The sequence below is a fragment of the Cherax quadricarinatus genome, chromosome 43 (genome assembly GCF_038502225.1).
Source record: "Cherax quadricarinatus isolate ZL_2023a chromosome 43, ASM3850222v1, whole genome shotgun sequence".
In the NCBI taxonomy this organism is placed as follows: Eukaryota; Metazoa; Arthropoda; class Malacostraca; order Decapoda; family Parastacidae; genus Cherax; species Cherax quadricarinatus.
In genome coordinates, this window is record NC_091334.1 from 19,035,493 (window position 1) to 19,063,124 (window position 27,632).

Below are 27,632 nucleotides of genomic sequence, written 5' to 3' on the forward strand. Positions count from 1 at the left end.
TTCTGTAGAATTGATTGAGGCGTTTCTGACCCGTGTGGATTTACCGCTTCCACGGGAACTATGATTTAGGCTCGTTGAACACCGAAACACTACCGACCTATTTATGAAAAAAAAAAAATATTGAAATTTTGGGGCTTACCTGATGATACACAGGTGGCCAAGAAGGCCAGCACCAATAACATCATTAATATCCGTAAAGTTATCATTGTTGTCTGTTGTGTGTATGTGAGGAGCGCAACCTTGTTGCCGTTGTATATATACTTTCTACCTTATCTTTATCTGAGATACATACACTGAGAGGTGTGTATATACACAGTAATGTATATATCTGTATATGCAAAACAACCACTGTGAAAGAGTAGTGAATTTCCAAGCGCTTTCGTGACTACTCACATTGTCATAGTTCCTTGACAATGTCAGTAGTCACGAAAGCGCTTGGAATTTCACTACTCTTTCACAGTGGTTGTTTTGCATATTTTAAAATCACCTGTTTACTGTGATCTTATTGCATATCTGTACATACACTGAAAGGCGCGTATCATTATGTATATACACTGAAAGGTATGTAACTATGTATATACACTGAAAAGTATCTATTTCTGTTTATACACCGAGGTGTATATCTCTGTATATACACTGAAAGGCATGTAACTATGTATATACACTGACAAATGTTTAACTATATATATATATATATATATATATATATATATATATATATATATATATATATATATATATATATATATATATATATATATATATATATATATATATATATATATATATATATATATATATATATATATATATATATATATATATATATATATATATAATGAGAGTCTTACATCTCTGTATATACACTGAGAGGTGTGTAGTTTTGTATATAGACCGAGAGGTTAGTATCTGTGTACATATATACACTGAGATGTGTGTATCTCTATGTATACACACTGGGGAATTTACTTTAATTCCTATTTTAGGTAATAAAGTGTTCTTGTCTGGCGGTGAAAAAGGTTACCTTTCATGATCATGATATAGTCGATAGGCTTTAACCCCCCGCCCCCCATTAACCATCCTTGGTGACTAACACCTTACGTCACTATGGGAACAGCTGGTGTTAAGATAAGATAAGATAAGATTTCGTTCGGATTTTTAACCCCGGAGGGTTAGCCACCCAGGATAACCGAAGAAAGTCAGTGCGTCATCGAGGACTGTCTTAACTTATTTCCATTGTGGTCCTTAATATTGTCCCCCAGGATGCGACCCACACCAGTCGACTAACACCCAGGTACCTATTTGCTGCTAGGTGAACAGGACAACAGGTGAAAGGAAGCGTGTCGAAATGTTTTCGACCCGCCGGGAATCGAACCCGGGCCCTCCGTGTGTGAAGCGGGAGCTTTAGCCACCAGGCCACCGGGCCACCCGAAATCAACTGTAAATTTATTGTTAAAAAGTAGAGATAATGGCGCCTGCTTCACAGGAAATGAGTAGGCCAATTATTGTCACAGTTTCACGACATTTTATTGTTCCAAGGTCGAAATTGTGTTTACATTTTCTTGTAAGTTTATTTAGGTGCAGGTCCACACAGGTACAACTATCATAGTAACATATGTGTAAATTACCTAGTATTACGTAGTAACATGTGTGAATTACCTAGTATTACATAGTACACATTACATAGTTTTGTACCTAGTGGCTCTTGCTCAGGGTCAAGCTTGTATCTAGTGGTTCCTACCTAGGGACCTGCTTGTACCTAATAGCTCCTGTTCAGGGACCTGCTTGTATCTGGTGGATCCTGCTCAGGAACCTGCTTGTATCTAGTGGATCCTGCTCAGGGATCTGCTTATACCTAATAGTTCCTGCTCAGGGACCTGATTGTACCTAATAGCTCCTGTTCAGGGACCTGTTTGTATCTGGTGGATCCTGCTCAGGGATCTCCTTATATCTAGTAGATCCTGCTCAGGGACCTGCTTGTGGAACCAGAGGCTAGTATGTTAGGGAATTTAGTAAGAGGTAGCGCAAAAGAATAAAACAGGATTGCAGAAGTAGCGAAGGGTCTATACCAGTCCCGACTAGACATAGTTACATCACACACACAAAAAAATAATATATTAGTCGTTTCACATACTACAGTGTTCTCGTATGAGTAATGAACACAATACAATATGAAGTTAGTCTCTAAACATTTAAGTATATTATTACCACTAAAACATAGTTATTCATTTAGCAGATGCAAAGATATGGGTAGTCTCAATATTTCAAATATCTTATCCTTAGCAATAAAGCGAATTGCTATCCTGTAGAATTTGCATGGAGGTGTCTCTGCAAGGCAGGATATTGAGACATTAAGGTATAGTGAGCATTTTATGTCATTGCTTGTCTTTACAAAGCGTACTATCAGTGGTGCTTATAGCCTAACCTTAGCCTAGCAGTAACAATATCTTGCAATCTTACTAACCTTGTTACTTTCTAAAAAAAATATGCTTAACTTGACATATGATGGATAACCTAGTTCTTGGCCAAGCCTCCTGGAGGGAATCCTCAAAAGCTTAGCTGTGATCCCTTTCTTTAATTTGTGGATATCTGTGCCTAGCTTCATACACAAGCACGCTACATTCAGGTCTCAGGCTATTTAAAGAAAGTAATGAAGAGAAAGAGTCAGTTATAATAAACTGTCCGAGGTCGTTGTTTCCATAAGCTTGAAAGCAACGATCATGAACATAAGAAAGAAGGTACACTGTAGCAGGCCTACTGGCCTATGCGAGGCAGGTCAAATTCTCCCACCGGCTTAAGCCAATGCCTTAGCCTAGTCAGGTCAATCACATTCACTTAAGGGAAGAGCACGGCATCTGACCTAGTAGCACCAGCTAGTCAGGTCCAACTCACACCCACTCATGCATTTATCCAACCTATTTTTAAAACTACACAACGTCTTAGTTTCTATGACGGTACTCGGGAGTTTGTTCCACTGATCCACAACTCTATTACCAAACCAGTGCTTTCCTATATCCTTCCTGAATCTAAATTTTTCCGACTTAAAACCATTGCTGCGAGTCCTGTCTGTGCTAGATATTTTTAGCACGCTGTTTACATCCCCTTTATTAATTCCTTTGTTAGTTCAGTTTGTAAGATGGAAGCCCAGTTATTAATTCTAATATATGTATGTATTATAGTATCATTAGGCTGGTTTATAAGAGCACCTCCCGGGAAGCCCTCTCACTGTCATGGTCAGACATACAGGTCAATGTATATACACCGAAAAAACATACACATCCGGTGTATATCTCTTGTGCTTGAGTTTGGTTTAAAAATACTTCATATCACTGACATTTCCTGTCGATAAACTTTTAATGCGGAATTATTTGTACTGTTGCAATAATATTTACCATAATATTTTCTACTTAGTAATCAGAATATAATGTCATAACAAATTTATTTAAATTATAATGAAGAGTAAAAGTATTTAAACAAACAAGAGCAATATAAATTTAAATATTGTTACAATTACTCAATAACTTCATTATTATAATTACTATCATTATCATTATGAGCATAGTGCTGGGTGGTTAATGGGGTTGACAGCCTATCTGCTACACGAGGGTCATTAAGGCTGCATGCCATCTGTTCACCAACAGTCACGAATACTTTAATACGTAAAATAAGGATTAAACTTAGGATACATATACTGGAAGATACACATTTCAGTGTATATGTACATCCAGTGAAGTGAGAGGTGTGTTTTTTAAGTGTGTTAGTCGATGTCAGGTGTAAGTTTCTCAGCAGGAGGGAGGGAGCTTGGGAGGTACCAGCTTACATGATACAACGAGTCATTATAAAGTCAGGGTTATCATCTAATTATATGCACCTACTTGTACTCACCAAGATATACTCACCTGGATGTACTCATCAAGATGTACTCGCCTAACTGTGGTTTCTGGAGTCGGGTTTGGTTCCCTGGCCCCACCTCTCATACTCACCTAAGTTCACATGCTATTTATTCCTGGTTTCATACCTGCTATTATACATACTATAAAAGCTGTGTATAGACTCTTCCGATACTTTTTTTCATCATCCGCGTTTCACCCTCTCAACCTGTCAGAGGTACAATGGAGATAGAATTCAGGGTTCGATTCCCGGCGAGGGTAGAAACATTGGGCGTGTTTCCTTACATTGGTTATATATGTTCCCCATCAGATAAATAGGTACCTGGGTGTTAGTGGACTGGTGTGGGTCGCAAAAACTGACCTAATTTGCCCGAAATGCTCAGCATAACAAGGAGCTTTCTATATAGTAGTATGTCATTAATGTCAGCTTTGGTCTGTATACCTTGTACATGTACATGTAGAAATAAAGATATTATTATTATTATTAAAATGCCGACAAGATGGAAAAATAAGCATAAATGCAGTATAATGCGATTCTTTATTATAAGACTATCGCTCACACAGTGGGCTTAATCAAGTCACAAACAGATCTGTCACAGGTACTTTCCCAAATCCCTGTAACACAAATAGCTCATTAACTTTCATCTATGTTCCCGTGGTTCCAGGTCCCTTGTTATCAGTCTGTCGCTGATTGCTCTACTGAATTAATTTAAGTATCTTGTACGTTGTAATTCTGTCTCACCTGGTTATTCTTTCTTTCAGTGTTGTGAAGTATAGTTCCTCTTAATCTTTCTTCGTAGATCTGGGACTAGTTAAATGACGAATCTTTGGACTTTCTCTAGTTTCTAGACATGTTTCACAGGGGGAAGGGGTTGCCTTGATGCCGGTGATGGGGCTCTTGATCCAAGGAACAGAATTTATTTCCCCCCTTTAAAAAATAATATATAAAAGGATGGTGCCTAGTGTGTGATGAGTGTGGTTGTACGTAGCGTCCTGGTAAAAACCTTAGTAATAGATACCGACAGTTTGTGTAGAAAGACACGTAAGCAAACACTATGACATTAAAAATATTTCGGTCCTGGGACCCTGATCACTTCAGAAGTGATCAAGGTCCCAGGACCTAGTGTTTGCTTCCGTGTCTTTCTAAACCATGTATCGTCCTCAACGACTCTTGATGTAGGTAATTTGATGCTGATCTTCAGAGTGAGGGAGAGAGAGAAATAGTGTTATTGTCGTTATTATTGTTTTTAAGAGTCACTAACAGCCTAGGCATTATCTACAGTAGTACTGCTTCCCGGTGTTGTTTCCCATCAAATACCTGCTGTTACGCCCACCCCGAGGAACTTTTAATTTGTTCAGAGGTTTGTAGTCTCTGATCACCCCTATCTTCCTTCGTTCTGTATATGGTGTTCGCTCTTCCTCGATGTTCATAGGGTTGAACTTACTGGTGCTGAACCAAGTCATAAAACTACTTGTCTGATTCGTCCTACGGTCCAGGGCCTCTCGTAGCCTCTCCTTCAAAATACTCCGTAGCTGTCAAAACTACTACTATCCTAGAGATTTAATCTTAAGTTTTAAAGAGCTGGACGGGTAAGCCAGTGGAGAGTCTCGGTCAGATGCCCAAAAGTTCCAGTGGTGGGTCATTACACGACTAAGACCCGCGTCAAGAAACATCTGTCGTTTCCTGAAGAATCTTACCTAATTTAACCTATTACTAGCCTTTCCTAGTATTTCCCTATTTTTTTAATAAATGCATCAGGGAAGGTAGGTAGGGGTGTGTGTGTGTACTCACCTAATTGTGGTTGCAGGGGTCGATTCACAGTCCTGGCCCCTGCTTCTTCACTGGTCGCTACTAGGTCACTCCCTGCTCCATGAACTCTATCATACTTGTTCTTAAAGCTGTGCACGGTAATCCGGGTGTCATTCGCAAAGGAAGACACGGAGTGATGTAAGCTATAGCTCCGTGTCTTCCTTTGCGGATGACCCCCGGATTACCATGGCAGTGACGTCCATCGAAAACACCACGAGACTCCAAGCAGACATCAACCAAATCTTCGAATGGGCCACCCAAAACAATGTGAAGTTCAATGAAGAGAAATTTCAACTACTCAGATAAGGGAAACTTGAAAGAATTCAAAATGTATCAGGGGATATAACAAATTCTAACCATACAATTGAGTGGGAAAGTAATATGAAGGACCTGGGAGTGATAATGTCAGAGGATCTCGCCTTCAAAGACCACAATAATGTATCTACCTCATCCGCTAGGAAAATGATAGGATGGATATGTAGTGATACTGCTCCTGTGGGGAGCAGCAGCATGATAATACTGCACCACCTCTCGGGGCCCTTAACAACAACAGCTTGGTGTGTCATGGGCGACCAATAGATGCGAAAGATGCTTCGTTTTCTCTTGGAAAGCCCCTTGAGACTACCGCGATGGAAACAGAGGATTCTGCTCCAGCAGTTAGTCAAACCCCGCTGGAAAATATTGAACCTGGTGAAGAGGCTCAAGGGCTACGAAGGTCGCCCACCTAACAGCTTGGGAGATTATTGTCTCTGATATTTTAGAAGGGGGAGATTGTAGTGATACTGCTCCTGTGGGGAGCAGCAACATAATAATACTGCACCACCTCTCAGGGCCCTTAACAACAACAGCTTAGTGTGTCATGGGCGCCGACACATGGTGTGTGGTTCTCCTCTCTTATATCCACATGTTAGTGATGCAGATTACATGGTGAGTTTAAAATATGTGGCCTGTAGTTATAACTTTTCTCTTGACATATGCAAGATATCACCTTTCCTGCAGCAGCAATTATTAGATGTACTAGTCATTATTATATTTTGTTGCAGAAGTACTATGAAGATTCTATGTTCAATAAACCTTAGAGATAAGGCCTGTGTTTTTATCACAACAGGATAATGAGAACCTGCAAAACTAGGGACGCCAAGCCCATGATGATTCTCTTCAAATCGCTTGTGCTCTCTAGGCTGGAATACTGCTGTACACTAACGGCCACCTTCAAGGCTGGCGACACTGCAGACCTGAGGAGTGTACAAAGAACTTTCACGGTACACGTAAGTACGATAAGGCACCTCAACTACTGGGAACGGTTGAAGGTCCTTGATCTGTATTCCCTGGAATGCAGGCGAGAGAGATACATGATAATATACACTTGAAAGGTCCTAGAGGGATTGGTACCATATCTGCACACGAAAATCACTCCATATGAAAGCAAAAGGCTCGGCAGGAGATGCAACATTCCCCCGATGAAAAGCAGGGGCCCCACGGGTACACTGAGAGACAACACAATAAGTTCAGTTGCCTCCCAGCATACATAAGGGGGATTACCAATAGACCCCTGGCTGTCTTCAAGAAGGCACTGGACAGGCACCTAAAGTCAGTACCTGACCAACCGGGCTGTGGCTCGTACGTCAGCTTGCGTGCGGCCAGCAGTAACAGCCTGGTTGATCAGACCCCGATCCACCATGAGGCATGGTCTCAAACTGGGCTGCGGGGGCATTGACCCCTGAAACCCTCTTCAGGTAAACTCCAGGTACCTCCACTACATCACATGTCAGACTGTTCCACTTCCTGACAAGTCCGTGACAGAAGAAACACTTCTTAACATCCCTATGACTCATCTGAGTCTTCAGCTTATCTTTAACATCATGTCTCCGTACACCTTGTCGATTCCTCTCAGTATTTTATATATCGTTATTATATCCCCCATATCTCTCCTGTTCTTCAGTGTTGTCAGGTTGATTTCCCTTAAGCTCTCCTCGTAGGACATACCCCTTAGCTCCAGGATTAGCCTCGTTGCAAACCTTTGCACTTTCTCTAATTTCCTGACGTGCTTGGCCAGGTGTGGGTTCCAAACTGGTGCTGCATACTCCAATATGGGCCTGACGTACACGGTGTGTGTGTGTGTGTGTGTGTGTGTGTGTGTGTGTGTGTGTGTGTGTGTGTACTCACCTAGTTGAGGTTGCAGGGGTCGAGTCCAAGCTCCTGGCCATGGTGTACTCACCTAATTGTGGTTGCAGGGGTCGAGACTCAGCTCCTGGCCCCGCCTCTTCACTGATCGCTACTAGGTCCTCTCCCTCTCTGCTTCCTGAGCTTTGTCATACCTCTTCTTAAAACTATGTATGGTTCCTGCCTCCACTACTTCACTTGCTAGGCTATTCCACTTCCTGACGACTCTATGACTGAAGAAATACTTATTAACGTCCCTGTGACTCGTCTGAGTCCTCAGCTTCCAGTTGTGACCCCTTGTTTCTGTGTCCCCTTTCTGGAACATCCTGTCTCTGTCTACCTTGTCTATTCCCGCAGTATCTTGTATGTCGTTATCATGTCTCCCCTGACCCTTCTGTCCTTCAGTGTCGTCAGTCCGATTTCCCTCAACCTTTCCTCGTACGACATTCTCCTGAGCTCTGGGACTAGCCTTGTTGCAAACCTTTGTACTTTCTCTAACTTCTTGAGGTGCTTGACCAGGTGTGGGTTCCAGACTGGTGCTGCATACTCCAGTATGGGCCTAACATACACAGTGTACAGTGTTTTGAACGATTCCTTATTAAGGTATCGGAACGCTATTCTCAGGTTTGCCAGGCGCCCGTATGCTGCAGCAGTTATTTGGTTGATGTGTGCCTCCGGTGACGTGCTCGGTGTTATGGTCACCCCAAGGTCTTTCTCCCTGAGTGAGGTCTGTAGTCTTTGTCCACCTAGCCTATACTCTGTCTGCGGTCTTCTTTGCCCCTCCCCAATCTTCATGACTTTGCATTTGGCAGGGTTGAATTCGAGAAGCCAGTTTCTGGACCACATGTCCAGCCTGTCCAGGTCTCTTTGCAGTCCTGCCTCATCCTCATCCGATTTAATTCTTCTCATCAACTTCACATCATCTGCGAATAGGGACACTTCAGAGTCTGTTCCTTCCATCATGTCGTTCGCATATATCAAAAATAGCACTGGTCCTAGAACTGACCCCTGTGGGACCCTGCTCGTAACAGGCGCCCACTGTGATACCTCTTCACGTACCATGACTCGTTGTTGCCTCCCTGTCAGGTATTCCCTGATCCATTGCAGTGCCCTCCCTGTTATATGCGCCTGATCCTCCAGCTTCTGCACTAATCTCTTGTGGGGAACTGTGTCAAAGGGCTTCCTGCAGTCTAGGAAAACGCAATCAACCCACCCCTCTCTCTCGTGTCTTACTTCTGTTACCTTGTCATAAAACTCCAGAAGGTTTGTGACACAGGATTTGCCTTCCATGAACCCATGCTGGTTTTCATTTATAATCTTGTTCCGTTCCAGGTGTTCCACCACTCTCCTCCTGATAATATTCTCCATGACTTTGCACACAATACATGTCAGAGACAGGTCTGTAGTTTAGTGCCTCATTTCTGTTTCCTTTCTTAAATATGGGGACTACATTTGCTGTCTTCCATTTCTCAGGTAGTTGCCCAGTTTCAAGGGATGTGTTGAAGATTGTGGTGTGTGTGTGTGTGTGTGTGTCTGTATGTGTGTGTGTGTGTGTGTGTGTGTGTGTGTGTGTGTGTGTGTGTGTGTACTCACCTATTTGTGGTTGCAGGGGTCGAGTCATAGCTCCTGGCCCCGCCTCTTCGCTGATTGCTACTAGGTCCTCTCTCTCCCTGCCCCATGAGCTTTATCATACCTCGCCTTAAAACTATGTATGGTTCCCGCCTCCACTACGTCACTTTCTAGGCTATTCCACGGCCTGACTACTCTATGACTGAAGAAGTACTTCCTAACATCCCTTTGATTCATCTGAGTCTTCAACTTCCAATTGTGACCTCTTGTGTCTGTGTCCCTTCTCTGGAACATCCCGTCTTTGTCCACCTTGTCTATTCTGCACAGTATTTTATATGTCGTTATCATGTCTCCCCTGACCCTCCTGTCCTCCAGTGTCGTCAGGCCGATTTCCCTCAACATTTCTTCGTAGGACAATCCCCGTAGCTCTGGGACTAGTCTTGTTGCAAACCTTTGCACTTTCTCTAATTTCTTGACGTGCTTGACTAGGTGTGGATTCCAAACTGGTGCTGTGTGTGTGTGTGTGTGTGTGTTAGTTACCATTTTGTCCTAGGCACATGTCGATTAGACACTAGGCCTGTTGTAGGTGTGTATGTGTGTGTGTGTGTGTGTGTGTGTGTGTGTGTGTGTGTGTGTGTGTGTGTGTGTGTGTGTGTGTATGTGTGTGTGTGCGCGTAACTTGTAGCCTCGCTTCACAAACGAACGTACCAAAATTAGATTCCTGGGCTTAGCAGTAAATAGGTACCCGAGTTAACGTTAGCTGACTTGTGGGTTTAACTACTCCAGCGGAAATGAGTAACGCTTTTTTTTTTTTCGCTTTATGGGTATCTAACAGTTGTAGACCGTCAGGATGACGTGGGAGGCGGGTCAACTGAGAACAGGGAGATCTAGTGATAAGCTGATGTAACCCAGGTCTTGGAAACCCAACATATGTTAACAAACAAGCAAGCCCCGTACCTACCTAATTACTCTGTCAGTACACGTGTCTCTTGTCCATGTCAGTTTAAGTGATGAGTATATGAGTAGTTGGTATGCAGGTACATTTTGTGGGTATGTGTATATGGGTGTGTTTCTTGGCTTTTTGAATAGTGTATCTTAGTGTATAAGCAATGTATGTGGTTTATATATATATATATATATATATATATATATATATATATATATATATATATATATATATATATATGTATATATATGGATGGGACTTCTAATTAGGAATATGAGAAATACCTCCCATGGATTATGCAGCGTCCAAAAACGCCTACACGTAGTTTGTTGTGAATTTCATCCAAATTTCTGATAAACAAGTTACTTTTAAATCAAATCACAATCAGGTTTATATCTATCTTCGTTCACCGGTGGTTTGTGAGGAAACTGCACCATTGAGACTACGTATTGGTCACACAGCTCACATGTATCTATCTTGCAGTGGAATGCCCAACATCACTCTGGGAGAATTGTCAGGTTGTGCTGATAATTCGGTATTTTTGATAGATTGTCTTGTTAATCAAAAAGGAGTGGTCCGGTGGCCTGGTGGCTAAAACTCCCGCTTCACACACAGAGGGCCCGGGTTCGATTCCCGGTGGATGGAAACATTTCGACGCGTTTCCTTACACCTGTTGTCTTGTTCACCTAGCAGCATATAGGTACCTGGGTGCTAGTTGACTGGTGTGGATCGCATCCTGGGGGACAAGATTGAGGACCCCAATGGAAATACGTTAGACAGTCTTCGATGACGCACTGACCTGGGTGGCTAACCCTCCGAGGTTAAAAATCCGAAAGAAATCTTATCTTATTATTTTAAATACTTCCTCTAATTCCCTGACATGCTAATTCTAGTTTGCTGTGCTCTCTACAGTTTCTGTAAATTTTTATCACTATGAGAGTTATATGCCTTCAAGTGAGGAGTAAATTTACAGTCTTGGGCTGTCAGTAGTTTGAGGACAATAATATGTAAACTTTAGTTGAACCTCATTGACTGGAAAATGAGAGATTGACACAAGTCATGCAGGAGCTATGTATCTATAGTGAACCCAACAAATTGATTCTTAGATGTGACTACCTTTTGGCTCACGATGGGCTATAATTAAATTTAAAGTCTCTTTGACAAATACAACTAAATGTCAACTTTGCCAGATGGACTAGTGTCATGCATGTCAATATGCTCTCCAGTGCGATCAAATTAATGAATTCAGAAACTCACAAATGTTCAAGAAATGCAGAATTATTTTATCCACAATGTAGTTAGTATTAGTAATATGCCAGACTTAACCTATATGTGGAAAATTGCATTTATCTGAATGTATCATTATATACATAACAGTAAATGAACATAGATAATTAATATTTATCAGTTAGACAAGTAGGAATTTGGGACACCTAGGTCGCAAAAAACGTCCCCCTTCGATACCTACCACTGTCATATCCACAAGTTGCTCTGGACCTATTAATTAAATGAATTATACATCTCCAGGAATACTGGTAAATATATAAATTTGTGGACTGTATATTAAAATTAAAAAAGGATTATAGTATACACACACACACACATTTATATAACAGAAGGAGAATATATCTTAATCATAACACTCACCAATTTGACTGGAGATTAAGTTGTATCATACTCAGAAAACCTCTGTCTATACATGAAAATAACAACTGGCCAGAGTTATAACATAACAGACTTATCTGAGGTTTCTGAAGCTGTCTTATACAGTCGTCTGATATCTCAAGTTATGCAGGAATGCATATCCACCAATTTCGCCTCCTATTTGAGAGGTGTCAACCCAATTTTAACCTCTAGAGCACGAAAATTCTTCCCATTTCACCAACGTTCTAATACAAATTCAAACAAAATGGCGACTGACTCTTTTTAAAAATACACTTTTATTAAATACAATATAGGGCATCTATTTACCTATAAATTACCGTATTTCCGGAAAATATACAGTATTTTCCACGCTATAAATAACTAATAAACTTTTAAATGTGTTTAAATTTAACCATACCTTGCAAAAAACATATTAATAATAATAATAATAATAATAATCTTCATTTCTACAAGTACATACATGTACAATTTATACGGGCCTAGCTGACATCAGTGACATACTACATACTTCATAGAAAGCCGCTTGTTATACAGAGCATTTCATACAAATTAGGTCAGTTTTTGTCCCAGGATGTGACCCACCAGTCAATTAACACTGAGGTACCCATTTTACTGATGGGTGAACATGGACAACTGGTGTGAAGAAACACGCCCAATGTTTCCACCCCTCGCCGGGAACTGAACCCCGACCCTCAGCATGTGAAGCGAGAGCTTTTGCCACCAGGCCACGGGCCTGGTAAAATAAAATAACAAAAAACTGCATAACAAGTAAGCTACACAAATATTTTTGTGACTGAATTCATGCCTGCATAACTCATTATGATTGCAACCAGATACATGTATGAGCATGTAAATAGTTCATTATTGCTGTAACTTATGTATTAAAACTTTGGGGCCTAGTCCCTGGACCCATTATGTGCCTCTGCAATCTTTTGGCTGCCCACAGGATGGGTATAGGGCGCATAATAAAGATATTAAACTTACTCCTAATATGCTCACACAAGCTTGCTGGATTCTTAAGCTGCTAACACTCGAGACCTGTGTTCCCTCCCATCGTTCCTGGGATGACCCTTTTTCTTCGTATCTTTTTTATTTATTTATTTATTTATTTATTTATTTATTTATTTGAACATGATACAGAGAAGTACAAAGGAATACAGTTATTACAGTGCAACATGCCAAAGCCCCTTGTATGCAGAGCATTATGGGCAGGCTTAAAATTAACTTAAGATTAACTAAGCAATGATATATTCAGTGGTAAAAACATTATTGTAAACAGATAACAATTTAGTACAAATGAGTATTACAAAGACAGGTCATATGGTCATTTACTGTATTGCTGTGCATTCAATGGAATGGAGTATTCTGTTAGGTAATGTAATTAAAAAATAACAAAGTTTGATTGGGTCACAGGTTAAACATTTATGAGATACAATAATGAGAAACATTTATGAGATACAATTATTCAGCATTTATTTAGTTGTGGGTGAGTAAGTGATTTTTGAGAAGAGACTTGAATTTATAAACAGTGTTTCTTTTATATTCACAGGTAATAAATTCCAGATTTTAGGGCCTTTTATGTGCATTGAGTTTTTGCATAGCGTGCGATGGACACGAGGAACATTAAAGAGTGATCTGTGTCTTGTGTTATGGTCATGTGTTCTGTTGAGGTTGGTAAGGAGACGTTTGAGGGGAAGGTTTATATCAGAGTTAAGTGTTCTATGTATGTAGTAGGTGCAGTAATAAGTATGGATGTTTTGTATGGTGAGTAGGTTTAGTGTTTTGAATATTGGTGGAGTGTGCTGCCTGTAGTGGGAATTTGTTATCAATTCAATTCAAAGTTTATTCTCTATAAGGATTACAATGCTGAGTTTACAGAATTTGGTTATTGTGTGGTTTACATGTAGTAAAATAATGATTACAGAGTGTACCACTAGAACACCTAGCATGGCTAGGCATTTCGGGCTGCAGCCTTTTGTTGGGTAATTAATGGTCTGAGATGGTTTATTGTTCTTGAGCCCCATGCACAAATTCCATAGGTGAAATAGGGGTAAATAAGTGAGTGATATAGGGCCAGGAGGGCTGACTGTGGAACACAGTACCGTATCTTCGATAGTATGCCTACGGTCTTGGAAATTTTTTGGGAAATTTGTTGTTTGTGTGTTTGAAATTTGAGTCTATTATCAAGGTGGATTCTTAAGAATTTTCCATCTGTGAGTTTTGTGATAGGTGATCCGTTTATCATTATGTTAAGAGGGACATCTGTAGCTCTGTTACCAAACTGAATGAAGTAGGTTGTGTCAATGTTTAGTGTAAGTTTGTTAGTCCTCATCCAGGTAGATATTTTCTGTAATTCGGTATTTACAGTATGTATTGGCTAGCGTGGCTGGGCTCAGGTGAGAGAAGTCGTATGTAGTGTCATTTGCAAATAGTGTGGGTTTGAGTAGTTGTGATGCATTTGGTAGGTCATTTATGTATATGAGAAAGAGAAGAGGCCCTAGGACACTTCCCTGTGGGACACCAACTGTAATTGGCTGTGCGGAAGAGTTTGCCCCGTTTGTTTACACATATTGGCTTCTGTTGCTGAGGTAAGACTTTAGGTAGTTGAGGGAGTGCCCTCTTACAGAGAACTTTCACGGCGCGCATAACGGAGATAAAACACCTCAATTACTGGGAGCGCTTGAGGTTCCTGAACCTGTATTCCCTGGAACGCAGGCGGGAGAGATACATGATTATATACACCTGGAAAATCCTAGAGGGACTAGTACCGAACTTGCACACGAAAATCACTCACTACGAAAGCAAAAGACTTGGCAGACGATGCAACATCCCCCCAATGAAGAGCAGGGGTGTCACTAGCACGTTAAGAGACCATACAATAAGTGTCAGGGGCCCGAGACTGTTCAACTGCCTCCCAGCATACATAAGGGGAATTACCAACAGACCCCTGGCAGTCTTCAAGCTGGCACTGGACAAGCACCTTAAGTCGGTTCCTGATCAGCCGGGCTGTGGCTCGTATGTTGGTTTGCGTGCAGCCAGCAGTAACAGCCTGGTTGATCAGGCTCTGATCCACCAGGAGGCCTGGTCACAGACCGGGCCGCGGGGGCGTTGACCCCCGGAACTCTCTCCAGGTATACCATAGTGCGACAATTTTATATGGAGCAAGTCATGGTCAACTGTATCAAAAGCTTTGCGTGAGTCAATGAAGATCCCCAATGGGACTTCTTTCTTCTCTATTGCAGTGTTTATGTTCTAGCATGTGTATAATAGTATCATTAGTATTTTTATTAGGCCTGAACCCAAATTGACAGGAGTTGAGTATGTTGTGGGAGATGAGGTAGGAATAGATTCGCTTATGAATTAATTTTTCAACCATCTGAATTATACTCTTGGTAACCCTACATTGCCTTTTAACTTGTGCTCTGAATTCTTTGCATAATATTTACATCTTACTGCAGTACTCACAACCCATGCCTCCCACCCATGTAAGTGTTGGTGCCACTGTACTCTGGTACATTCCTTTTTTTTTCCTCCATATAATTTTTTTTTTTCACAGATGCTTCAACACACCACTTACCTCTCCCTCCTTTCATCTGTTTTAAGTCTCTCAGTCTGATATTCAATCTATTATTGCCTCAGACATTTTGTTACTCTCTTCACCTTGCTCTTTTCTGCACTCACTTTTAATTTCTTCTTTTACGTACCCTCCTAAATTCGTCCATTAATCTTTGCAGTTTGTCTTCAGAATCCCCCAGAAGAAGTGTATTACAACAAAGAGCAACTGTGATAACTCTTTTCCACACACCTCTTTCCAACACCCTAACATTTACTCATATTGTTCATTAATTTTATGTTAATAAAAACATGCATTTCAAATTCATATAAATTTATTGAAGAAATGTACAAAATGAGTAGAAATAATTCCTTACCATTAATATCAAAGGCTTGAGAAATGCTGTCATTATTTTATCTTTATACTTAGACATTAAATAAGACACAGTGTGAATTATTTTTTGTGCAATAAAAGGAACTTGAGTTCAAATATGTTATATACTGTATATGTATATATATATATATATACTATATATATATTAAAAGCATCATTCAGTTAACACTAAGAGCTAAGGCTTAACATGTATAGTCAACAATTCAGTTAAATGCCATAGCCTCTTTCTTAAGTGGCTCTTATAAAAAGTTCATAAATGCATTTGCTTGTTATGTCAAAAGCAATAAAAATGAACATGTTACTTGTTTGAGCATTTAAATGTCATGAATCTATAAGCAGAGACATGGCTGAAGAGATGAGCTTCTGATTGTACGAGTAACAGCCAGCTATCTGTAATAAACCCACTAAGTTGATAAGGATCTTAATGAAAATGATACTTTTCAATTTTGAGTTATCCAACTTACCCTAGTTAGAGCTGCATAATTTACCATCAATGTATAACAATCACCTGGTATGTGTAGTACTGTCTGTAAAATAATGCAGTTAACCTAAACAAATTGACTGACTGATAATTTATTTTATGGTGAAGGCCTCTTCAGTCGACTCCACTGCCATATATAAAAGATGTGATGTGTCTCCAAAACATATCTTAAGGTATGTACTATTTTCTATGTGAGCATTGTAATGTTTAAGTGACAGAGTTTATTTGAGTAATACCTACCAATTGAACAATGAGTGATAACTAACTGTATCAACCCTAGTCATATCAATCAAAAGCCTCTCTCCTGCCACACCCATCACATTATAAATTATGGAAGATAAGCTATATAATATGTTGCCACTTTTATCTTAGTAATCTAAGACCATCAAATTAAAAGACCGTCGTGGTCCTCAATGTCTTTCCAAAACTCTTTGGAGTGTTCTTACCATATTCTTAAATATTTAACTAGAGTGGGAGTTAGTGCTTCAACCTGACTGATCACAGCTTACATGAGGACCCTTCAAAGGGGTGCTTTGAAGCTGAGTGCTCTTGATCCAAGGAGTAGGAGTTACTCTACCTTTCCTGGGATTAAATCTGATTATCTCCCATTCGGCGCAGGTTCTGAATGACCCCCATCAAGCTCGATGTAACCCCTATTTATACTGTAATTTTACTTGGTGGGAGTCGTCTGAACCTGAATGGTTGTAACACATCTCTCGAGCAAGATTTAAGAATGTAGTAATGGGAGTTCTTTGGCATTTATAATAAAAGTAAAAATTTCTTTGGCTAAAGCTAGTTACCCTGTATTCTTCCCTCTGGGTGCCCTCAATACTGTTAACTTTTATTACCTTGGACTTTCATAGCCCTAATGTTTCTCCTAGATTTTGTTCTAAGTCATCTGTCATGTATTTTCTATAAAATGCATAAAAAAATTCCACCACCCTGCTTTTGTTTTTAGACTTGTAAATCTTTATTATTATTGTATTCTCCTCCCTCATTGTGTCTGTCCCTGTGGCATCTCTTCTAAACAATGCTTTTCTTCATATCAAGCTTTCTTCCTCCTTGCATTCTTCTTGTATAACTAATATGTATTTCATCATGGGCACTTTCATATCTTCTTTAAATCCAGCATTTTCTTTATCTCTATCTCACATATCTTCCTAATGCCACTTTCCTTTTGTATCTTACACCTACTCTCTTCTTAATATTCATTGTCTTCATCATCCTGATTAGAGTCCTGGGCTACCTCTTCATAGTCATGCTCCAGTGCTGCTAAGTCTTCACGAGCCTCGGCAAATTCACCCTCTTCCATGCCCTCTCCAACATACCTGTAGAGAAAACATGACACACTATCAAGGAAATACAGCGATAACATTTTTAGCCCCCAAAAATATAGTGTGAAAAAAAGAAACCATGAAATATAATTATTAAATAATGCAAATCATACATAAATGTTCATGGCTTTAAAATCTTAAAAAGAATAATACATTATCTTGATGATTTTTTACAATACAGTACAGTGGACCCCCGGTTAACGATTTTAATCCGTGCAAGAGGGGTAATTGTTATGCGAAATAATCGTTATGTGAATGAATTTTCCCCATAAGAAATAATGGAAATAAAATTAATCCGTGCAAGACACCCAAAAGTATGAAAAAAAATTTTTTTTACCACATGAAATATTAATTTTAATACACACAAACTGAAAAAGGCATGCACACTTACATGACACTTACTTTTATTGAAGATCTGGTGATGACTGATGGGATGGGAGGAGGGGAGAGCATTATCTTCTTACTGTTTAGAAGGGGAATCCCCTTCCATTAGGACTTGAGGTAGCAAGTCCTTTTCTGGGGTTACTTCCCTTCTTCTTTTAATGCCACTAGGGCCAGCTTCAGAGTCACTGGACTTCTTTCGCACAAGATATCTGTCCATAGTGGCCTGTACCTCTCGTTCCTTTATCACTTCCCTAAAGTGTTTCACAACATTGTCAGTGTACAGGTTGCCAACACGGCTTGCAATAGCTGTGTGAGGGTGATTTTCATCCATGAAGGTTTGCACTTCAAGCCACTTTGCACAGATTTCCTTTATCTTTGTAGTAGGCAACTTCTTCAATTTCTCTCTCCCCTCCTCTGAACCAGTTTCCCCAGGTCTGGCCTCTTGCTCTTGAAGTTGATCTATCAGCTCATCAGTGGTTAGTTCTTCATTGTCCTCCTCCACCAACTCTTCCACATCCTCCCCACTAACCTCCAACCCCAAGGACTTTCCCAATGCCACAATGGATTCCTCAACTGGCATAATCCTCTCAGGGTTAGCCTCAAACCCTTCAAAATCCCTTTTGTCTACACATTCTGGCCACAGTTTCTTCCAAGCAGTTCAAGGTCCTCTTAGTCACTTCCTCCCAAGCCTTACCTATAAGGTTAACACAATTGAGGATATTAAAGTGATCTCTCCAAAACTCTCTTAGAGTCAGTTGAGTTTCTGAGGTCATTACAAAGCACCTTTCAAACAGAGCTTTTGTGTACAGTTTCTTGAAGTTGGAAATAACCTGCTGGTCCATGGGCTGCAGGAGAGGAGTGGTATTAGGAGGCAAAAACTTCACCTTAATGAAGCTCATGTCCCCATAAAGTCGCTCTGCCACGTCTGTAGGATGACCAGGGGCATTGTCTAACACCAGGAGGCACTTAAGTTCTAATTTCTTTTCAGTTAGGTAATCTTTCACATTGGGGGCAAATGCATGGTGTAACCAGTTATAGAAAAATTCCCTAGTGACCCATGCCTTACTGTTTGCCCTCCACAGCACACACAAATTATCCTTGAGGACATTCTTTTGCCTGAACGCTCTGGGAGTTTCAGAGTGATACACTAATAAAGGCTTCACTTTGCAATCACCAGTAGCATTGGCACACATGAGAAGAGTAAGCCTGTCTTTCATAGGCTTATGTCCTGGGAGTGCCTTTTCCTCCTGAGTAATGTAGGTCCTGCTTGGCATTTTCTTCCAGAACAGGCCTGTTTCATCACAATTAAACACTTGTTCAGGTTTCAGTCCTTCAGTTTCTATGTACTCCTTGAATTCCTGCACATATTTTTCAGCCGCTTTGTGGTCCGAACTGGCAGCCTCACCATGCCTTATCACACTATGGATGCCACTACGCTTCTTAAATCTCTCAAACCAACCTTTGCTGGCCTTAAATTCACTCACATCATCACTAGTTGCAGGCATTTTTTTAATTAAATCGTCATGCAACTTCCTAGCCTTTTCACATATGATCGCTTGAGAGACGCTATCTCCTGCTAGCTGTTTTTCATTTATCCACACCAATAAGAGTCTCTCAACATCTTCCATCACTTGCGATCTTTGTTTCGAAAACACAGTTAAACCTTTGGCAAGAACAGCTTCCTTGATTGTCTTTTTGGTGCCCACAATAGTAGCGATGGTTGATTGGGGTTTCTTGTACAACTTGACTAGGTCGGCGATACGCACTCCACTTTCATACTTATCAATGATCTCTTTCTTCATTTCAATGGGAATTCTTACCCTTATTGGTGTACGGTTGGCACTAGAAGCTTTCTTGGGGCCCATGGTCACTTATTTTCCAGAAACAGCACCGAAAACACTGTAATAATACGAAATATTCCGAGTGTATGCTTGGATGTTAGCGCGGAGGCTGGCTGGTAAACAATGGCACGGGCGGCACATGTGAGGCTGGCTGAGGGCGCACATTGGACGCGTCTCGGACGAAAATCGGTGAGCGGGTTTTTAATCGGTATGCGCGGCAAAAATTTTGCGATTAAAGTAAGCGGTATGCGAAATAATCGCTATGTGATGCCATCGTTATGCGGGGGTCCACTGTATACAGTACAGTATAACAAACTATGAATTCAAATCATTAATAACTAGATTACCATGCTTGAAATTCTTAGTTAATGTTATTATTCTGCCATATGTCTATCAGTACATTCCCTCGTAAATTAATATACCGAAGAACAGACACACTTTACAGAACAAACTTTTATTGGGACAATATTTCATTCTTTATCAAGTTCAAAGAACACTGTCCCAATTAGAGCTTATTCTGCAAAGTGATTCTTTTCTTCACTATAGTCAGCACAATGCCATTTAGTTCCAATTAATACATTTATCCACTAATCCATTCAGTAATAAACTCCTATATCCATACATTACTCATCCACATCCCACCATTCATCCATCCATTCATTAATATGTGCACTAGTCAGTAAGTACTGACCAATGGACGAAGGCTCGCTTGGAGTACATAAGGTCAAATTTATGGTTGAGTCTGGCCCAGGCTTCAGCTATAGCTGTTGTATTGGAGATCATGCACACTGCACGCTGGGTAGGGGCCATATCCCCATTGGGAATCACTGTTGGAGCCTGGTAATTAATACCAACCTGTTGGGATGAGAGGAAGCAAGTTAGTGAGTTTGTTTTTGGTAAAAGTGCAATGTTAAACATAAATTTTTGTGGAGCCAATATTTCTCTTTTCCAATCACAGTGTGTCTTTTACCCACAATATATACTCTTATACGCCTACCATCCGACTTAAGACCTGCTCGACATACGACCACTCAACCATGTTTTGTATGCCAAATTTCTGGGAAATAAACAACTGTTTGTGTTGTACAGTGTTTATCCTAAACCTTACAGTATAAAATACAGTAATAACAGCATAAAAAGTAAAAAATGAAATACCCAAATAAAACAATAAAATAAAAACATTACAAAAATGTGATGTTGATATTCAGTAGTAAAGTTCGACTTATGTCCATTTTGACTTGCGACCAGTTGGTCGGAACCAAGCTTGGTCGTAAGTCGGATGGTACCTGTATATAACCTATAATGGATTTTCTTATATATAACCTATAATAGATATTCTTATATATAACCTATAACAGATACTCACATATAACCTGTCCTATAATAGATACTCTTATATATATAACTTATAACAGATACTCATAACCTACCAACAATGACCATCTTACCTTGAAGCCAGTGGGGCACCAATCGACAAACTGGATCTGTCTCTTGGTCTTGATAGCAGCAATAGCCGAGTTGACATCCTTGGGCACCACATCTCCACGGTACAGCAGACAACAGGCCATGTACTTTCCTGAAAGCATTACAGTAATGTAGATGAGTTAGGTGTACTGTTACATAGTAGCCATCAATGAATGTAGTTTTTCCCTGTCAAGAGTACAGTGGATCCTTGGCCAATGAAGGCATCGTCTAACGATAAATTCGTCCAATGAAGCGTTTGAACGTAAAAATTTTGGCCCAACCAACGATGAAAAACTCGACCAAGATGATTTGTCCCAAACCTGTCCGTCCAGCCTGAGTGCCTCAGCTGCCCTGCCGTCATTGTTTACAAGCCAGGGTGGACGGTTCCACGTATATATTCGATAAATTTGTATTATTCCATTGTTTTTAGTACTTGTAACTGCTAAATAAGCCACCATGGGCCCAAAGAAAGCATCTAATGCCAACCCTGTGGTAAAAAGGGGTGAGAAATATCATCGAAATACTATCAACTGCTGCTGCACCACGATCAGCTGTTGCTGCACCACCATCAGCTGTACTACTCGAAGATGTGGAAAGAGTGTTTTTGGTGTGGCTTAACGAGAAACAATTACTGAGAAACAAGAAACAATTAACCCCAGAAGGTTAGCCACCCAGGATAACCCAAGAAAGTCAGTGCATCATTGAGGACTGTCTAACTTATTTTCATTGGGGTCCTCAATCTTGTCCCCCAGGATGCGACCCACATCAGTTGACTAACACCCAGGTGAAGAGGAAAAAATGCCTGGAACTAGTGCTCATATTGGTGAATTTAAGGCCAGCAAAGGTTGGTTTGAGAGATTTAAGAATCGTAGTGGCATACGCAGTGTGATAAGGCATGGTGAAGCTGAAAAATTCCAATCCCCAACAACTGTTCATTTGTGACAAAACAGGCCTGTTCTGGAAGAAAATGCCAAACAGGACCTACATTACTCAGGAGGAAAAGGCACTGCCAGGACACGAGCTTATGAAAGACAGGCTAACTCTCATGTTTTGTTGTAATGCTAGTGGGGATTGCAAAGTGAAGCCTTTACTCATCTATCACTCTGAAAATCCCAGTGTTCAAGAAAAACAGTGTCTCATCACTCATCAATACTCTTCAATAAAGGTAAGTATCATTTTAACATTTATTTATGTAGTTATTGTGCATGTCTCATTGTTTTCTTTGTAGGTAAATGTATATTTCATGAAAAAAATTTTTTAATACTTTTGGCTGTCTGGAACGGATTAATTGGATTTCCATTATTTCTTATGGGGAAAATTAATTTGACTAACGATAAATTCGCCTAAAGATAAGCTCTCCGGAATGGATTAATATCGTTGGTCGAGGGTCCACTGTATAGTAATCACTCCATATTACCAACAAATTAACACTCCATAATGGCAACCTAACATTATAATACACTCCATATTACCCAACAATCATAAACACTCCATATTGCACAACAAACATGTTCTGTGCTAAGAATTTTCCTAAACAGTATTTTAAAAATTAACATTTCGAAATAATGAGGTTGTTGTGATAGAAAGTATGGTTTTTAGTCACTTTTTTCACTCTTTAAAAACACTAAGGTGTCATTAGGAGATACTGAATTTTGATAGGACAGCTTTCAAAATATAGAATGATAATTCAATACACTTAATTATATTACAGGAAATCTATACACAGTATATTTCAGCTGATTATACTGTTTCAGAATATTTAAGTTTTTACTTCTTATGTAATGCTTCATATGCTTCAGCAGACTATTAAATGTTAATATGAAGATGAAAAAGAAATTGAAGATGAAGTATATTCCCAAAAAAGACGGCCGACTTGTTGAAAAAAAAAAAAAATAAATAATAAGTAGAAGAGACTACAGGGTACAAGGTACTTATTTACTTACAGTATATATGGAAAGCCACTGAATATGCAGAGCATATTGGGCATGCTAAAATTGACTCAGCATTAGAATTTAAAAATTAAGAAAAAATTCATAGGTATAGGTAAGGTTTACATATTTAGCTTTATATGATAATAACATTGCTTCAATTCTTAAGAAGCTTCTGTACAGGTTTACATACCTCGCCTGGGGTCACACTTCACCATCTGGTTGTTAGGCTCGAAGCAGGCATTTGTAATCTCTGCAACGGACAGCTGTTCATGGTAGGCCTATGGGTAAATTTTTGGGTCAATGCATGAATGAAAGTTTAAATACTTTATTATAAATTGAACAAAGCCTTAGGTCTACGATAAACCATTTTACAAGTATCACCCACAATCACTGTAAATAGTCTGTAATATACTGTAATTCAGTGATACATTAAAATTTGATTAATGTTATTGTGCAAACTGTATTTTTAAACATTCAATATTATTGTATATAGAGCACAGTATTGTATTACTCCATTTTATTGTTTTATTACTTTTAAAGCAGCCACTTACCTTCTCAACACTGAGGACAGGAGCGTAGGTCACCAAAGGAAAATGGATACGTGGGTAGGGCACCAAGTTAGTCTGGAATTCTGTCAGGTCAACGTTAAGGGCACCATCAAACCTGTGGGTATTAATCACATCATCAGGGAATGTTTATAAACAAGACAATAGCTAAGGGTACTGTGACTCATGCCTGACCAGCCAGGCTGTGGTTTGTACGTCAGTTTGCATACAGCCAGCAGTAACAGCCTGGTTGATCAGTCCCTGATCCACCACAAGGCTTGGTCTCAGAGCGGGCTGCAGGGGCATTGACCCCCAAAACCCTTTCCAGGTATCCACAGGTAGATAAAGACAAAGACAACGATTTATTTCCACGATACAATGTTTGTACAGAGATGGGTGACATTTGGTTGTGCATGCAGAAAGCTTATGGTATGCAAAGCATTTCGGGCAGAGGACTTATACTGGTACCTCCTTGAAAATGAAAGTAAGTTTATTTAGGTGCAGATACATATATGTACAATTATCATACATAGTGTAAATTACCTAGGATAACCCAAAAATTATTATATATGAAAGTAATATTCAGATGTTTATGATTTTTTTGAAGGAAGAGCTGGCTTGGAACAATATGTATTAAAATACATTTTTTAATATACCTGAGAGAGGCAGTTATGGAAGACACAATCTGGCCAATCAATCGATTTAAGTTCTCATACGAGGGACGCTCAATACCCAAATTTCTTCGGCAGATGTCATAGATAGCCTCATTGTCAACCATGAAGGCACAGTCAGAGTGCTCCAGAGTGGTGTGAGTCGTCAGGATGGAGTTGTAAGGTTCAACCACAGCTGTGCAGATCTGATGGAGCAACAAATGATGAAATTATTCTCAGACAGCAAGTGCAAATTAATGTACATGTTTACAGCACAGTAACAATGATTTCTCAGATATTATATAGTCTTTTAATTACTGTACTATCTACAGGGTGGATATTGGGTGACTACCATAAACAGATAAACAGGATGGGTATGAAGTTACTACTAGAAACAGGATGGGTATGAAGTGACTACCAGAAACAGAATGGGTATGAAGGGACTACCAGAAAATGCTATAGATATGTGGGTGAATACCATCCATAGGATGGGTATGAGGGTGATTATCACAAACAGGATGGATATGAGGCAACTACCATAAACAGAATGGGTATGAAGTGACTACCAGAAAACAGTATGGATATGGGGGTAAATACCACCATCAGGATGGGTATGGTGCACATAATAATACTAATAAACAAACTCTGACACAAACCTGTGGTGCAGGATAGACTGTGAACTGAAGTTTGCTCTTCTTTCCATAGTCCACTGAGAGTCTCTCCATCAGGAGGGAGGTGAAACCTGATCCAGTACCACCACCGAAGGAGTGGAACACGAGGAAGCCCTGCACAAATGCTAAGATAATGAGTGTTGACTACATAAAATGTTCTACTCTATAATTAGGCCTATAATCTGATTTTATTTTACTTTAGTCCAAGAAAGCATGCACACAAAAAAACTAGATTAATTTTTTTTTTATTTTAGACTAAAGCTCAAAGTAATATTTATTAATTAATATAATTATTTTTGACAATACTAAAAAATGAAAGGTACACATACATTTTTTTTTTTTTCAACAAGTCGGCCGTCTCCCACCGAGGCAGGGTGACCCAAAAAAGAAAGAAAATCCCCAAAAAGAAAATACTTTCATCATCATTCAACACTTTCACCACACTCACACATTATCACTGTTTTTGCAGAGGTGCTCAGAATACAACAGTTTAGAAGCATATACGTATAAAGATACACAACATATCCCTCCAAACTGCCAATATCCCGAAACCCCTCCTTTAAAGTGCAGGCATTGTACTTCCCATTTCCAGGACTCAAGTCCGACTAGTATATGAAAATAACCAGTTTCCCTGAATCCCTTCACTAAATATTACCCTGCTCACACTCCAACAGATCGTCAGGTCCCAAGTATCATTCGTCTCCATTCACTCCTATCTAACACACTCATGCACGCTTGCTGGAAGTCCAAGCCCCTCGCCCACAAAACCTCCTTTACCCCCTCTTTCCAACCCTTTTGAGGAGGACCCCTAACCCTCCTTCCTTCCCCTATAGATTTATATGCTTTCCATGTCATTCTACTTTGATCCATTCTCTCTAAATGACCAAACCACCTCAACAACCCCTCTTCTGCCCTCTGACTAATGCTTTTATTAACTCCACACCTTCTCCTAATTTCCACACTCCGAATTTTCTGCATAATATTTACACCACACATTGCCCTTAGACAGGGCATCTCCACTGCCTCCAACCGTCTCCTCGCTGCTGCATTTACATCATATACGTATTATTATATATTACTGTATGGTTTTTACTGTTATGTATGTATTAATTTATTTACAGTGAAGTTGGTGCCCTGCTGCTGGCAAAGACCTTTTAATTCATGGAAATGGAATTACTATCCATTTCCTTGGATGACACCTGAATAGTGAACCTCCCATTCCCATAGTGCTATATGACACGTATGGGTTAAGCACTTCCACGTGATTATAATGATAATTATAATATACAGTGAAGCACCAAAAATCCAAACTAAAAACTTTGGGACTTCAGGCGTTCAGGAAGTTTTCTTAAGGCCTCCTCAACCAATAGGCAATTGCAAGAGCCAGAGATACCACATCTCTTCCTACAAAACACCAGCAATTTATAGATATAATACTGTGCTTAATTAAGTTGCTTAATTAAAACCTTAAGAAAGCTGTCATCTTTTCTACTGTAGTTCTGGATGACTTCAGCTCTGACCAGTCCAGATTTAGGGTGCTCCATTGTATAGTTATCAGTTAAAAATCAATAATGAATATGGATGAAATATCAAAACGTTACATTGTTAATTAAATTATATCATCGACATATAATGTATTCCCATTATAAACATTTACTGTATATACGTATTTGCATTTTAAAAAATATTTTATTACACACAAAATTATACATATTTATAAAATAAAATAATAAAATTCTCTGTATTTATACAATTAGTGATTTCATTTTTTCCTGTCAACTATTCCCATGGACCATTTAGGTTCATCATGTATAATGAACACAGCCTTGAATTAAACTTTGCATACCAAATGTCAAAGAATCTCACTTTCAAAGATCACAACAATGTATCTATGCCATCTACTAGGAAAATGACAGGATGGATAATGAGAACCTTCAAAACTAAAGATGCCAAGCCCATCATAATTCTCTTCAAATTGCTGGGTCTCTCTATGTTGGAATATTGCTGTACACTAACTGCCCCCTTCAAGGCAGGTGAAACTGCAGACCTTGAGGATATACAGAGAATATTCATGGCACGTGTAAGTATGATAAAGTACCTAAATTACTGGCAACGGTTGAGGTACTACGATTTGAACTTCGAACTCAGGCGAGAAAGATACATGATATTTTTTTTTATTAAACATATAAGTGAACAGTATTTAGATAAGGCTAAAGAGGTTTTTGTGGCATTTATGGATTTGGAAAAGGTGTATGACAGGGTGGATAGGGGGGCAATGTGGCAGATGTTCCAGGTGTATGGTGTAGGAGGTAGGTTACTGAAAGCAGCGAAGAGTTTTTACA

At 39.6% G+C, this 27,632-nt stretch overlaps 2 protein-coding genes across 5 annotated transcripts in view; both read right to left on the reverse strand.

Annotated features, from left to right (window-relative positions):
- Positions 1 to 27,632, reverse strand: part of LOC128694345 (uncharacterized) — a 396,715-nt gene that overhangs the window by 32,132 nt on the left and 336,951 nt on the right. The gene's annotated exons all lie outside the window — the stretch shown is intronic.
- Positions 15,913 to 27,632, reverse strand: part of LOC128694338 (tubulin alpha-2 chain) — a 109,688-nt gene continuing 97,968 nt past the window's right edge. Inside the window, exons 5-11 of the mRNA XM_053784432.2 lie at positions 25,276 to 25,404; positions 24,626 to 24,825; positions 23,976 to 24,087; positions 23,615 to 23,702; positions 21,478 to 21,605; positions 20,721 to 20,884; positions 15,913 to 17,798 (exon numbers count right to left, since the gene is read on the reverse strand). Coding sequence (XP_053640407.1) covers positions 17,672 to 17,798; positions 20,721 to 20,884; positions 21,478 to 21,605; positions 23,615 to 23,702; positions 23,976 to 24,087; positions 24,626 to 24,825; positions 25,276 to 25,404 — 948 coding nt within the window. The 3' untranslated portion in view covers positions 15,913 to 17,671. The remainder of the gene's footprint in view (positions 17,799 to 20,720; positions 20,885 to 21,477; positions 21,606 to 23,614; positions 23,703 to 23,975; positions 24,088 to 24,625; positions 24,826 to 25,275; positions 25,405 to 27,632) is intronic.